The 15,396-nt window shown below is 38.9% G+C and overlaps 1 protein-coding gene across 1 annotated transcript in view; it reads left to right on the top strand.

Moving 5' to 3' along the window:
* LOC149023176 (tRNA (cytidine(32)/guanosine(34)-2'-O)-methyltransferase-like) overlaps window positions 1–15,396 on the top strand; it is a 106,923-nt gene that overhangs the window by 20,967 nt on the left and 70,560 nt on the right. Inside the window, exon 5 of the mRNA XM_089143733.1 lies at window positions 3,161–3,263. Coding sequence (XP_088999859.1) covers window positions 3,161–3,263 — 103 coding nt within the window. The remainder of the gene's footprint in view (window positions 1–3,160; window positions 3,264–15,396) is intronic.

Below are 15,396 nucleotides of genomic sequence, written 5' to 3'. Positions count from 1 at the left end.
TATTAAAATTTTTCAGTCTGATAATGTTTTAGAATATGTGCAACATGATATATCTAACTTGTGTGATTCTCTTGGAATGATTCATCAAACCAGTTGTTCATTCACTCCCCAACAAAATGGAGTGGCTGAACGCAAAAATCGTCACCTCTTGGAGGTTGCACGTGCTATTTTGATTCAGATGAATGTTCCAAAGAGTTATTGGTGTGATGCCCTTTTGACTGCTGGTCATTTAATTAACCGCATGCCTATGCCTTTGCTTTATGAAAAATCTCCTTTTTCAATTGTTTTTCCCAATAGCGAACCGTTTTCAGTTCCACCCAAAATTTTTGGCTATGTGTGTTTTGTTCACATACCACATCCTTTGGATAAACTTTCCCCCCGTTCTATTAGGTGTATTTTTCTTGGGTACTCACGCACTTAAAAAGGTTTTCGCGGTTATGATCCGGTTCTTCGCAAACAATTTACAAGTGCGGATGTGACCTTTTTTGAAGACACTCCTTATTATCCAAGTCAATCACGTATGCATTGAAAATGTTTTGGATGATACTCCTCCTATTCCCTCTTTAGTTCCTTCCACTAGCAATGTTCCTCTACAGGTTTATCAGCGAAGACATAAGTTGCCAGAACATATTGTGGATAATAGAGTTCCTCCTAACAATATTAGCGGCTCTCCTTTAGTGGAGCCTGAAGCTGGCCCTACGGATGTTCCTTCTTCATCCTCTCCACTGGCGGATTCTTCTAGTGGAGATCCCACTCTGCCTTCAGATGACTTACCAATTGCTTTAAGGAAAGGTACTCATACTTGCACTTTATACTCTAACATTGTTTATCCTGTTTCCAATTTTGTTTCTACCTCTCATCTCCCTCCTAGCTTTCGTTGCCTTGCTTTGTCTATGTCTGCCGTTCATATTCCAACCCATCATACCAAAGCTCTTAACATTCCTGGTTGGAAAGCCGCTATGGATGTGGAAATGGATGCTTTACATTCTCGTCATACATGGTCTTTAGTCAACTTACCTCCTGGGAAATATGTGGTCCGCTGTCGGTGGGTGTATACAATTAAGTACCATTCTGATGGTACGGTTGAAAGGCTTAAGGCCCGCTTGGTGGCTAAGGGCTATACACAAACATATGGTGTAGATTATTTTGAGACTTTTTCTCCTGGGGCAAGACTTAATTCTGTCCGTGTGTCTTGATATCTTTGGTCGTGAATTATGATTGGACTCTTTTTTCAGCTTGACATAAAAAATGCATTCTTATATGGTGATCTTCATGAAGAAGTTTACATGGAGCAACCTCCAGGGTATGTTGCTCAGGGGGAGGACAGTGTTCGTGTTTGCAGGCTTCATAAAGCGATTTATGGACTCAAACAGTCTCCACGAGCTTCGTTTGAGAAATTTAGCAAGACTGTGGAGTCTTTGGGTTTTGTATAGTGTTATTCTGATCACTCTATGTTTGTTAGACGGCAGGGTGATTGTGTTGTCATTATGGCAGTTTATGTTGATGATATTGTCCTTTCGAGCAATGATGTTGATGCAATCCATACAGTTAAGGCACACTTACAAAAATCTTTCCAAACCAAAGATTTAGGTGATCTACAATATTTCTTGGGGATTGAAGTGATCCGCAGTAAAAAAGGAGTAAGTTTGTCACAAAGAAAGTATGTGTTAGATCTTTTGACTGAGATTGGCATGCTTGCTTCTAAACCTAGTGACATTCCCATGGATCCTCAGTTGAAGTTAGGACGTGATGATGGTGACTTGTTAGATGATGTCCATCGTTACAAGAGTCTTATTGGGAAACTTATTTATCTTACTGTTACTCGTCCTGATATTTCTTATTCTGTTGGTGTGTTGAGTCAGTTTATGCAGTCTCCTAGGAAGGCTCATTGGGATGCAGCGATGAGAGTGCTTCGGTACCTCAAGAGTGCGCCCGGAAAAGGGCTCATCTATCGACTAAATCGGAGTATGGACTTGGTTGCCTTTTCTGATGCAGATTGGGCTGGATCCGTCATTGATCGCCGGTCAACCACAAGTTATTGTACTTTTCTTGTTGGAAATCGTGTGACTTGGAAGAGTAAGAAACAGTCCACCATTGCTCGATCTAGTGCTGAAGCTGAGTATAGGGCTATGGCCCACAGCTGAGTATAGGGCTATGGCCCACACCGCTGCTGAATTGATGTGGCTTCGTTCATTGTTAGAGGAAATAGGATTTCCAGTTTCTGGCCCTATGAAAATGTTTTGTGATAATCAGGCAGCCACTTACATTGCTAGTAATCTAGTGTTCCATGAGAGAACGAAGCATATAGAGGTAGATTGTCACTTTGTGCGTGATGCAGTGAAGAAGAAGCTTATAGCAACTCCTTTTGTGAACTCTACTGACCAACTAGCTGATTTGTTCACCAAAGCTCTGTTCAGACCAAGTTTTCAGTCTATCTATTGCAAGCTGGGCATGGGAGATTTGTATGCTCCAGCTTGAGGGGGAGTGTTGAAGTATACGTAAATTTGGAGTTTACTGTTCACGTTCCTGTTCACGTGAACAGTGTTTTTACTGTTCACGTGAACAATGTTTTTACTGTTCACGTGAACAGTATTTTGCTGTTGTTTTGATTATATTTTCTATTTCTAATGTGGGAATCTTGCTACATAAGTTTTGGGAATTTTTTAGATAGCATAGTTTCTATTTTGGTGGTAGTTTCTATTTTCAGAACTTTCTATTTTAGGAGTTAGGAAGTTACTAAAGCTGTAATATTTTGTTTCCTTCTTCTAGAGGACAATTACTTGTATCTCAAGTTGTATTAGATTCATTAGAAGCTATAAATAAAAGTCCTCTGTGATTCTAGACTCTTTAGCAAAGAATCACAGGTCTTTTCTACTAGTTCTTCATCTCTCTTCTCTTCTTCTTCTTCTCTCTTTTCTTTGTTCAAGTTCAACTGCTATTTTGATTATTTAAAGCTTGTTTTCTAACAAAGGTTACCAAACCATTTTTCATTTTTGTCTAATAATGAATTCTTGTACTCATTTATTTTAAATAGGCATAATAGAGAATGAAAATGATACCAAAAAGAGCCTAAACCACATGATTGCATATGTCCACATCTCATCTGTTATACTATTATGCATTACCTTTACCCCAAAGTTTGATCATATTGTTTTTGCAGGGATCTTCCTATTATAGTGGCCATTGACTTGCAGCCCATGGCTCCAATTGAGGGTATCATTCAAGTGCAGGGTGATATTACTAATGCTCGTACAGCTGAACTGGTATAATTGAACTTTCATTTATTTCTTGGTATTATGTTTGAAAGTATGTTACTTTTTAAGTCCTTTTGGGTGATGGTTTTTTTCCGAATTCAATCACCACCTTCAAATCCATGTCAGTTGTACCTTTTAGATCCAGTACTGTCGTTACTTCTAAGTTGCTTGGGACTTGCCATTTTATTTGTAATTGACCTATGGCAGTTATTGTGTTTCAAACAGATCCCATCTATATTTATTGTTTGTTTGTAACTCAAGTGTGAAGGGATTCATAGGTTGATCAAGTGACCATCTCTCTCTTTCTGGACAAGCACAGCTTTTTGGCTTTTGCTGTTTTTGTAGTAGATGGACTTCATCATTGATTTTATTCAATCTTTCTCTCCTTTTTTTTTCTTTTCTTCATATGTGTTCTTGTATATCCCTTGCCTTTTATTGTGTTAGTTGCTGATCATGGGTGACCTTGGTGCTGCGTCACCGGGAACACTTTACACCTTAGCAACTATGCTCCTCATATGTTGCTGTGATCTTGTCAGAATTGCATATTCAATCTCATAGATGCATATAAAATTCTTTCTGAATCATATTTGATGAAAGTTAGACATACGACTTGGTGAGAGATCTTCATATCCTTGGAGATCCACCCTACAATATGGGGTTGAAAGGCTGAAACTTGATTTTTATCCCTTCTAAGAAGAAAACTGATTTTGGAATCTCTTTATGCTTATGTCACAATGAGGTACTGCAGGGAAAAAAAATTCATTACTTTTTTTAAATTTATGACAATTGTTACTAGGTGGCTGTTTGATCCTGAAATTTTTTTTTTAAAAAATTTCTAACAGGTGCTTTTATATATTAGGGATGGGCATAATATAAGGCGGGGCTTGCCTTTGAACTCGCACCTCCTACCCGAAGGTGTTGGTTTTTTACCAATTGAGCCACCCCTCGGGGTTTTGATCCTGAAATTCCATTGGGCTTTCGGAAACCCAAAGAACATCTGACGTAGTTAAGTTACTCGCTAAAGTATATCTGCTAGAACTAGAAGTATGGTAGCTGAGTCGAGGACCCAATATGGACCTAATTCCTAGTGGTTTAACCAGTCAGCTACGCTAGGATGTCTAGCTAGCTGAGTCAAGGACCTAATATGGATCTAATTCCTAGTGGTTTAACCAGTCAGCTACGCTAGGTTGTCTAGCTAGCTCACATGGCTTAATTGGTCATTGATTAGCTTTGTTATCCCTACTAGGAGTACAAGTTACTTAATTCTCATTTTATATTCAGCTAAGTTGTAATTGCTTGATAGCACTGCAGTCCTAATCATAGTAAGAGTTGATCCTAGTTTTTGTTGCTCAATTAGGAGTTATTTTTTGATGTCTACAAATCCAATGTATTGCTTAAGCCATGAGACAATCTCAAATATAGATATATTACTGAGTTTTTGTGGCCTAATATGTGTGATTCTGGAGAAAGAGGGGTGGGGTGAGAGACCAAATTTGAGACAGTGTAATATTCTTTTTTCTTCCTTTTGCATGCTCTTTATTCCTGGATTTCTATTTTTATTCTGATTTGGACTGCTCCCTGATCTATTTAGTTACTTAAAGTTTGATTCTTGCATCTTAAACTTTTCATTCTCCTTCAGTATTACATTAGCTATTTTGCTGATAGAAATTTATATCTGAGACATGAGAATCACTGATCATATTCTGCAGCTACTCTTTTTCCAGTCAGTTTCAGGTTATAGTGTCTTAATCTCTTACTCTATTCTACTATAATGATTCAACCAAGGTTTTGGAATATCAAAGCATAGTTGTTGCAGCATCTAGGTGATTCAAAGCATTTGAAAAAGGGGAGGGAAGTGATACAGCACAACCAGAAATTACTTTTCACGCTGCAGGAATGTGAACAGTAACCAGGAGAGAATTCTTCATATTCAGTTGGCCCCGAGTCCAGCTTGCAAAGAGTAATATAGGAGATGCTGTTCTGCATGGGAGTTTTAGAGATAATGTAGGATTTTTTGTTATTTATTTATGAGAAAATTGCACTGGCACCCCAAAATGGAGGCCTTAAAGCACTGACACCTCACTTTATGTTTAAAAAGCACAGAGACCCTAAAATTGGATTTTCATTGGATATATTTGTCAAATTTATCACTTAAAACAATTAAATCACTATTTATTTTCAAAAATATTGCTATAATTGTTGAAAACATGGACTGAGGTTTCCTAATTAGAATAGGATTATGTTTTCTCATAAGTCTAGAGTTTTATTTCTATATTTCCTTTTCCTAATTAGTATAAGACTTAACTAGGTTGTAACTATAAATACCCTATTGGGGTCTTGTGAATAATATACTTTTAGAGGAGCAATTCTTCACATTACAACATAGTATTAGAGTAAGGTTTTGTTTTCATCCTATAGAGATGCTGTAGAAATTTTTGTTGAAGTCGTTATTCACGTGTTTGTTTTTTTTTCCGGGTATCCTGGAACTGTTTATTGGGTGATTAAGTGCATGTCTAGGAAAATTTTGTCTAAGGAGTCTGGTATTTATGCGGTGTGTCCCTCGAGTCTTTCCTAGAAATTTCCTGGTGTACTTTGATTCAACAATATACCAATTGGAGGTAAACTGAGGAGATACTTTTCACGTGAATTAGTGGGAGTAATTTTGAAAATATTTCAGGGACTTTTTTATAATTCTGAAAGTTTAGGGATTTTTTTTGCAATTTGCAACAATTTTAGGGGACTTTTTCGTTAATTTTGAAAAAGTACAGGGATTTTTTAATTTCTCCTTGCAATTATGGCTGATCCCATATCTCCTTTATCTGGTAATTTTCGCCCTCCAGTAAAATGCGAGTATTGTGGAAAAGAGCGTCATACAAAGGACAAGTGTTGGAAGTTGCATGGACGTCCAACAAATTTCCGTGGAGAAGGTAGAAATGGAATCAAGGGTAGCAATCAAACATCTGCAAATCAAGCCAGTTCTGACACCTTGAGTACTCCAACACCTCTTTCCTTAGATGAGCTCCAACACCTTCGCCAATTAATGTCCAGACTTGACTCATCTTCTCCAGAGACTTCTAGTACGAGTATAGCCTCTGTCGTTGATCCCTCTGTTGATCCACAAATCCCCACAGGTATTTTTGGTTGTCACAATGTCAATTTGACTTATCCCTCCTGGGTAATCGACTCTGGGGCAATCGACCATATGACAGGCTTATCTACTTTGTTTCATACTTATTCATCTGGCCCTATTGCTTAGGATGTTCGAACAGCTGATGGGTCTCTCTCCCCTATCTCTGGGAAAGGATCTATTATCTGTTCGCCTTTTCTTACCTTATCTAATGTCATGCATGTTTCTAAGTTTTCGGCTAATCTTTTATCTATTAGTAGCCTTACTCGTGATATGAACTGCAAAATATCTTCTTTCCTTCTCATTGTGTGTTTCAGGACCTGGAAACAGGGCTTACGATTGGCATTGGTAGACAGAAACGGGGCTCTACTTAATGGATGGGTCCCCATCAGCTCTTCTTACGGTCTCTAGTTCCACCTCCCCTGCACTTTTTACCTTATTACAGTGGCATAGTCATCTTGGCCACGTTCCTTTACCTATTTTGTCCAAATTATTTCCTGATCTGATGATTAAAAGGTGCAATTTAAATGATTTTTATTGTGAGGCATGTATTTTGGCCAAACAGACCAGGCATGTTTACCCTATTTTAGATAATCGTAGTAAAATTCCTTTTTCAGTCATTCACTCTGATGTGTGGGGTCCTTCTAGGATTGTGTCTGTATCTGGTCATAGATGGTTTGTTACCTTTATCGGCTGTTGTACTAGGACCACATGGGTTTACTTACTTCACCAAAAAAGTGATGTTTTCTCGTGCTTTCAAAAATTTCATAATATGATTAGGACTCAGTTTGGGGCGACAGTCAAAATCCTTCGCACGGATAACGGAACTGAGTACTTGGGTGGCGCATTCCCTTCCTACTTAGCAAACCATGGCATCATACACCAAACTAGTTGCGTCGACACTCCACCTCAAAATGGGGTTGCTGAACGCAAGAATAGACATTTACTTGAGGTAGCACGTTCCCTTATGTTTTCTATGCATGTGCCTCCTTGGTTTTGGGGTGAAGCCGTTCTTACTGCGGCATATCTAATTAACCGAATGTCTTCCCGAATCTTATACCAACGCTGTCCCCTTGAGGTTCTTTTAGGTATAACAGTCTTTACAGTCTCACCTAAGGTTTTTGGATGTGTTGCCTTTGTCCGGAACCATCATGTTCATGGAAAGTTAGATCCTCGTGGGTTAAAATGCATTTTCTTGGGTTATCCTCCTACACAGAAGGGGTATAAGTGTTATCATCCTAATTCTCGTCGTTTTTTCGTCTCTATGGATGTTGTGTTCCAGAAACAAATTCCCTTTTTTTTTTCCCCTATACCTCTTCAGGGGGAGAGGTTTAGTGAAGAGGTTCCAATGTTGATTCCTCCTTTCGATATTTCTCCTGAGATTCCTACAAATGATCCTCCTTTGGAAGATGGAATGACCGGACAGGAACAACTGGTGGATGATATACAGGGGGAGACTAGACCTTTGAAGACTTATAAAAAAAAAGCAACAAGTGACCCCTTCTAAACCAAGCCAGTCAAAAGCTTTGGTTCCTGGCCCTAAACAATCCGTTCCTCCAGGTGAGTCTGTCTTTGACCCTTCTTCTAATCCTACTTTAGACTTACCAATTGCATTAAGAAAACAACCTCGAACTTGCACTAAACATCCTATTTCCAATTATGTTTCATATCAGTCTCTATCTTTAGAATTTCAAAGTTTTATTTCCTTTTTGTCCTCTACTTCTATTCCTAACACTTGGCAGGAGGCATTATCTCACTCAAACTGGAAAGAAGCTATGGATGAGGAAATGCAAGCTCTGGAAAAAAACAAAACGTGGGACTTGGTGACTTTGCCCATAGGAAAGCAGACTGTTGGGTGCAAATGGGTGTTTGTGATCAAGTACAAGGTAGATGGGACTATTAAAAGGTACAAGGCATGATTGGTGGCCAAAGGTTTCACTCAGACTTATGGCGTTGACTACCAGCAGACATTTGCCCCTGTTGCCAAGATGAACGCAGTTCATACTATTATTTCATGTGCAATTAATAAAGGGTAGAGTTTACAACAATTATATGTGAAGAATGCATTTTTGCATGGAAAAGTCCAAGAAGAGGTATATATGGATTTACCACCCGGGTATAGGAAAGTGTGCAAGTTAAAGAGGGCTTTATATGGGCTGAAGCAATCTCCAAGAGCGTGGATTGGAAGGTTCCATAAGGCAATGATATCTAATGGCTATAAACAGAGCAATGCAGACCACACTTTGTTTATTAAAAGAGATGGTTGCCACACTACTATACTTTTAGTATATGTGGATGATATTGTGATCATAAGCAGTAGTGGGGATGAGATTTCAGCATTAAAGGCTTTTTTGGGAACTGAATTTGAGATCAAAGATATGGGAAAACTAAGATATTTCCGAGGTTTAGAGTTGGCATATTCTACTAGTGGTGTATCTCTATCCCAGAGGAAGTATACATTGGATCTTCTTGAGGAAACTGGAATGCTAGGATGTAAGCCTGCTGAGACTCCTATTGAGCCTAACCTACACTTGAAGGCAAAGGAAGGAGAACCAGTTGACAAGATAAGGTATCAAAAATTAGTGGAAAAATTGATCTATCTATCTCACACTAGACCTGACATCACATTTGCAGTTAGTCTTGTTAGCCAGTATATGCATGATCCCTATTCCTCACATTTGGATGCAGTATATCGGATCTTGAGATACTTGAAGACTACTCTAGGAAAATGAATTTTAATTTCAGCTCATGGACATTTGAAGATTGAGGCATATATAGATGCAGATTGGGCAGGATGTCCAGATGATAGGAGGTCTATCTCTGGGTATTGTGTATATGTGGGAGGTAACCTTGTGACTTGGAGAAGCAAGAAACAGGCTGTAGTTGCGCGGTCCAGTGCCGAGGCCGAGTTTAGGGCGATTGCTCAAGGCATTTGTGAGGTACTATGGCTTAAAGGGTTGCTTCAAGAGGTTGGGATAGATTTGGAAGTTCCTATACAGTTGTACTTAGATAGTAAGTCAGCAATCAGCATAGCTCATAACCTAGTACAGCATGATAGGATTAAGCATGTGGAGATTGACAAACATTTCATCAAAGAGAAGCTTGAGGCTGGGCTGATCCATATCACATTTGTTACTTCCAATGAGCAACGGGCTGATGTGATCACAAAGAGCTTGAGCAGGAAGATATTCAATTACATTATAAGCATGTTAGGCATGATAAATATCTATGCTCAAACTTGAGGGGGAGTGTTGAAAACATGGATTGAGGTTTCCTAATTAGAATAGGATTATGTTTCCTCATAAGTCTAGAGTTTTATTTCTATATTTCCTTTTCCTACTTAGTATAGGACTTAACTAGGTTGTAACTATAAATACCTTATTGGGGTCTTGTGAATAATATACTTTTAGTGGAGCAATTCCTCACATTACAACAATAATAAACAGTGTCTACAACGTTTTCAGTGATAAATTGAACAAATATATCCCATGAAAATTCAATATTGGGGTCTCTGTGCTTTTTAAACATAAAGTGGGGTGTCAGTGATTTAAGGCCTCCATTATGGGGTGCCAGTGCAATTTGCTCATTATTTATTGGGTTAGTTTTGTAGTCAATTTTTTTTATTCTGGTAGGATATTTAGGATCAATTTTTAAATTGCTAAGAGTCTGGTAGAATTAGTTTTTGTTAGTTTTAAATTGCCAAGAGTCCTATAAGTTTTTTTCTTTCTTAATAAATATATTTTATTTATAAATTGAAGTATGTCTCTTTTACTATTTGAATGCTTGTAATCAGCTTATTGAGGGCAGAATAGAAAAGATGAATTGAAGCTTTAGCTTCGTACGCTTGCAGCTCCCCCTCATTCTCTCTTCTTCTGCTTATGAGTGTTCTTCTCCCTCTCTACTTCTTCAGGTTTGATTCTTTTTGGATTTCCCCGGCTTCCCCCTATCTTATCCATCTTTCTTCTCTATTTTGTCTCCCGTTATTTGGTATTAGAGCCCAACCCTTGGTGAATCTCCTCTTTTTGCGGACTCTTTGACTTCTTGTCTGTCTTCCTTGCTTTTCTTCTCTTCTGTGAGATCTTTCTATATCTTATTCCCTTTCACGGGCAATCTTTCCTTCTAATTTCAGTTTTTCTAGGGACTTGTTTGTAATTTCCCAAAAACGGAAAAAAAAAGAAAGAAAGAAAAGAAAGAAAAGAAGAGAGAGAGAAAAATGGTGTTTATATGCACTTTTTGAATCGTGGTTTGGCTATTGCATTTTACGACGTTTCAGTTATTTTTGAAAGAGTGAAGACTGAAGAATTGCAGACAATCTTTTCGACATGGCAACTACCAATGGTACTACTACTCCCACCGGCTTCGAACATTACCCCACTCTTCATCCTCTTTCGGTAAGATTTGATGGAACAAATTATTTGCTCTGGTCTCGATCTGCTTACCTGACTATTGTCGGAATAGGATTTGTTGGACACATTATGCGCACCACTATCGAACCTACTACCACAGGTGTTTCACAGGATAAATGGATCTCGAATGACTTTCTTATTATGTCATTCCTTTTGAATTCCATGAATCCAAATATTGCTCGTGGATACCTATTACTTAATACTGCAACCCAAATCTGGAAAGCTACTACTGAAACATATGGACAGTTGGGGAATGATGCACAGGTTTATGAGCTATGAAAGAAGTTTCATGAGACTACCCAAAAGGAACTACTGTGGCTCAATATTATGTTGAGTTGTGATCTCTTTGGTAAGTGTTGGATCATTATGGGGATTATCACCCCACTAATCCAGATGATGTGACTACTTATAGGAAGCACGTTGATAAGATTCGGGTATATGACTTCTTGGCAGGTTTGAATGTGGAGTATGATCAGATCAGAGTGCAAGTATTAAGTCGTTCTCCCTTTCCTACACTAGAACAATCTTATGCCATTGTTCAGTGTGAGGAAAGCCGTCGATTAACCATGCTTTATGCTCTTATTGTGGAGAAATTTGCCTTACAGTCTATTAGCACTAAATCTGATTTAGCTTAGGAGATTGTTAAGTGTGAGCACTGTCACAAACCATATCATTCCAAGGCCAATTGTTGGAAGCTCCATAGGAAGCCTGCTGATTTTGAGCAAAAAAAAGCACAAAGAAGAGGCAAACTGAAAGCTCATATTTTTTATACAGTTTCCACAACACCCTTTGCAAACATTGGTTTTTCACAGGAGGAGTTGGCTACTCTGTGACGTATTCTGCAATCTTCTACTGCCGGTACAACCTCTACCACTGCTTCCTCCACTACCCATACCAACTCCTACCTTGCTACTTTAGGTAAAACTTTTATAGGCTACCATGTTTCTTTAGTTTCTGCTCCTTGGATCATTGATATAGGAGCCACAGATCATATGACAGGTTCATCATCTTTTTTCTTACATTATGCTCCAACTTTCGAAAAAGATAAAGTTCGAATTGCTGATGGCTCCTATTCTTCCATTGCCGGAAAAAGGACTATTCAACATTCTCCATCACTTTCTTTATCTAAAGTTTTACACGTTCCCTCTTTCTCTACGAACTTGCTTTCTATCAATAGTCTTACACATGACTTGAATTGTAAAGTGACTTTTTCCCCATCTTACTGTGTCTTCCAGGATTTGGTAACGGGGAAGGAGATTGGACGTGGTAAACTAGACAATGAACTTTATTTGTTAGAGCCAAGTGGAGGATCTACTTCTGCTTTGACTGCATCTCCTAATCCGGTTCATTCGGTAATATTAGACCTTCGGCAGTTGCATCGCAGGCTAGGTCACCCCCCTCGAGGAACTCTTAAGAAAATATTTCCCGATTTAGTTTTTTCTTGTAAAACGGATGAATTTTTTTATGAAGCCTGCATTTTTACGAAGCAGACACGTTCTACTTATTTACCTTCTCTTCTTAGTAGAAAATCTATTCCTCTTGGACTCATTCATACTGATGTAGGGCCCTTGCCAACATGTGTCTATTACTGGCCATACATACTTTGTTACTTTTATTGGTTGTCACTCTTGTTCTATATGCATTTATCTTTTAAAACAAAAAAAATGAGGTTTTTTGATGTTTTCGCGATTTTCATATTATGATTAAGACTCAGTTCAATGCCACTGTGAAGATCCTTCGAGTGACAATGACACAGAGTATATTAATGGTAAATTTCAGAGATATCTCTCTGACTCTGGCATAATACATCAGACCAGTTATGTTGATACTGCTTCCTAAAATGGGGTTGCCAAAAGGAAGAATCAACATCTTTTAGGGATAGCTTGGTCACTTATGATTGCTATGAATGTCCTTGACCAATACTGGAGTGATGCTATACTCACTGCCTTTTACCTTATGAATAGGATGCCCAATAGGATACCCAATAGGATATTTGGTTTTAAATGTTTTACTGAGCTTCTCCAGATAACCTCTTCTTTTCTTATTCCCCCAAAGGTTTTTTGGATGTGTCTGTGTATGTCGAATCACAACCTATCAAAGTAAGCTGGCTCCCTATGGCCTACGCTGCATTTTTCTATGGTATTCTGCTACTCAGAAAGGGTATAAATGTTATCATCCTTCTTCAAGGAAAACCATTGTCTCCATGGATGTCATTTTTAATGAGTCTTGCCCTTAATATACACCTCTTAAGGGGGAGAGTCCTAGAGGAGAGGTGCTATTTCCAACTCTAGACCATTCTACCACACCACCACAACACAACTTAGGAGTTCAAGAAGTGTTTCCTGACCAGGGGGAGACTTCAACCAGTATACCTGAGGACTCTAATTCCCCCTTCCCTTTTCTGAACCACGTGAAGAACCTAGTCAGGGGGAGACCACTCCTATGAGGCACACTATTGAGGTCTTTGAAAACAAGATTGACTAGAATAAGGAGGTGCAGATTTATCAGAGGAAGAATTTCAACCAACTAAAGCAAGTGGAGAAAGGTGACACGTTACCACTTCTGTCTCCTGCTCCAGAATCAGATTCTACTGTTCCCCTTGAGGTATTTTCTTCTGATCTTCCTATTGCTGTTAGAAAAGGAGTTAGATCTTGTACTCAGCATCCTATAGCTAAATATGTCTTTTATGACTAATTGTTTGACTCTTACCGTGCTTTTATATTCTCTCTATCATCTATATCTGTTCCTAAAAGTTGGCAGGAAGCCTATGCTAATAAGAGATGGAAGGCAGCTATAGTAGAGAAAATGCAGGCAATGAAGAAAAATGATACTTGGTTGCATTCGATGCTAGCAATAATGAAGCAGAATATGAAGCCTTGATAGCTGGACTCAGATTGTCAAAAGCACTGGGCGTAGCAGATGTAACTATTTATAGTGACTCTTAGCTTATTGTCAATCAAGTTCAGGGTGAGTATGGTATTAAAGAACCTCGCTTGCAGAAATATCGAGAGATTGTGCAAGCATTGCAAAAAGAATTCAGGAATTTGAAGGTATGTCAGATTCCAAGGACAGATACACAGTGGCAGATGAGCTATCCCGATTAGCCAATGCCAAAGAGAAAAATTTAGACCCTTTGGTCTACATTGAAGAGATAACATTTCCAAGTTATCACGAGATAGAAATTTCCTACATTGAAGCAGAGCGTTGCTGGATGGATCCAATAGTGGAATATCTGAGAGATGATAAACTACTGGAGGATCAAAAAGAGGCGAGATTAGTCAGAGTAAGATCTGCGAGGTTCATTATGCAAAACGGAAGGTTGTACAGAAGATCTTATTCTGGACCCCTTCTGAGATGTTTAGGTCCCGAAGGAGCGGAGTCGGCTATGGCTGAAGTACATGAAGGGATTTATGGCACTCACATGGGTGGACAAGCCCTGGCCCACAAAATCCTAAGACTTGGGTTATATTGGCCCAAAATCCAACAAGCTGCTATGGAATAGGCTTGCCGGTGTAGCAATTGTCAAGTCCATGCTACAGTATCCAAACGTCCAGCGGAAACCATGACGTCAATTCTAGATCCCATCCCTTTTGTAATTTGGGGAATCGATATCATTGGTAAATTCACCAAGGCGTCAGGCGGAAGAGAATATCTGATAGTAGCAATTGACTATTTCACTAAATGGGTTGCGGCCAGCGCCCTGGCAACAATCACTGAAAGAAAGGTGGAGAAGTTTATACTTGACTCAATCATATATCGCTTTGGGATGCCGAAGATAATCTTTACTGATTATGGTACCCAATTTGACTGTCCACAATTCGAGCAGTTTTGTGGAACTTACATGATCGAGCATCGTATGTCATCAGTGGTGTCACATCCACCTAGCCGGTATCCTATCTGGCATACCCGGGATGTGATCCACAGCCCGAAGATCCCGATCGAGCGGCCATGCCTCCCACATACGCGATAACATAATCATGAACAAAATAATCAATGTATAAAGTAAACAATAGATAGATCAATTGAATAAGAAAAGATAATAAATCAGAGTGCGGAAATATTAAGTATGAACTTCTAAATGACAAAGTCACAAAGAGGAGTGATCAGAAGTCACTCCTTCACAATAGCGGAAAAGTGGTTAATACATCCTGAATACAAACAGTGTAACGAGTAAATCCATAGGAGCTAGAGAGAGAATATCCAAACGATTACAGTCATCCAGGGAAATGGGGCCTACACATAGGTTTCTTCTATCCTAATGATTTCTTCTTCAAAAGTGTAGATGAAGTAAACCCAACGTGGCCGCTCCCTCACTAAGGTGGGGCTAACCCTGGTACGCACCATAATCCTCCTCGGTATAGCAATCCTGACTTCAGCCATGGTTTCAAGATCATCAATTGATAGAAAAATGAATAGATTAGAAGAAGAGAAGAAGAATTCATACCTTGAGTTGATGATTAATGTATACACTAATGATTGGAGTCAAAGATCTTCCCAAACATCAAGGAATAGCCCAAAAGAGTGTCCAACCTCGAGCTCTGGAGTGCCAATGATTAGTTTAGGTCCTCATTCACGAGTTCCAAAAAGGTAGGGGCAAAATGGGAAGTGA

The sequence above is a fragment of the Hakea prostrata genome, chromosome 2 (genome assembly GCF_041222555.1).
Source record: "Hakea prostrata isolate BN-2017 chromosome 2, UWA_Hpros_2, whole genome shotgun sequence".
Classification (NCBI taxonomy): Eukaryota; Viridiplantae; Streptophyta; class Magnoliopsida; order Proteales; family Proteaceae; genus Hakea; species Hakea prostrata.
This window is presented reverse-complemented; position numbering and strand designations above follow the sequence as displayed.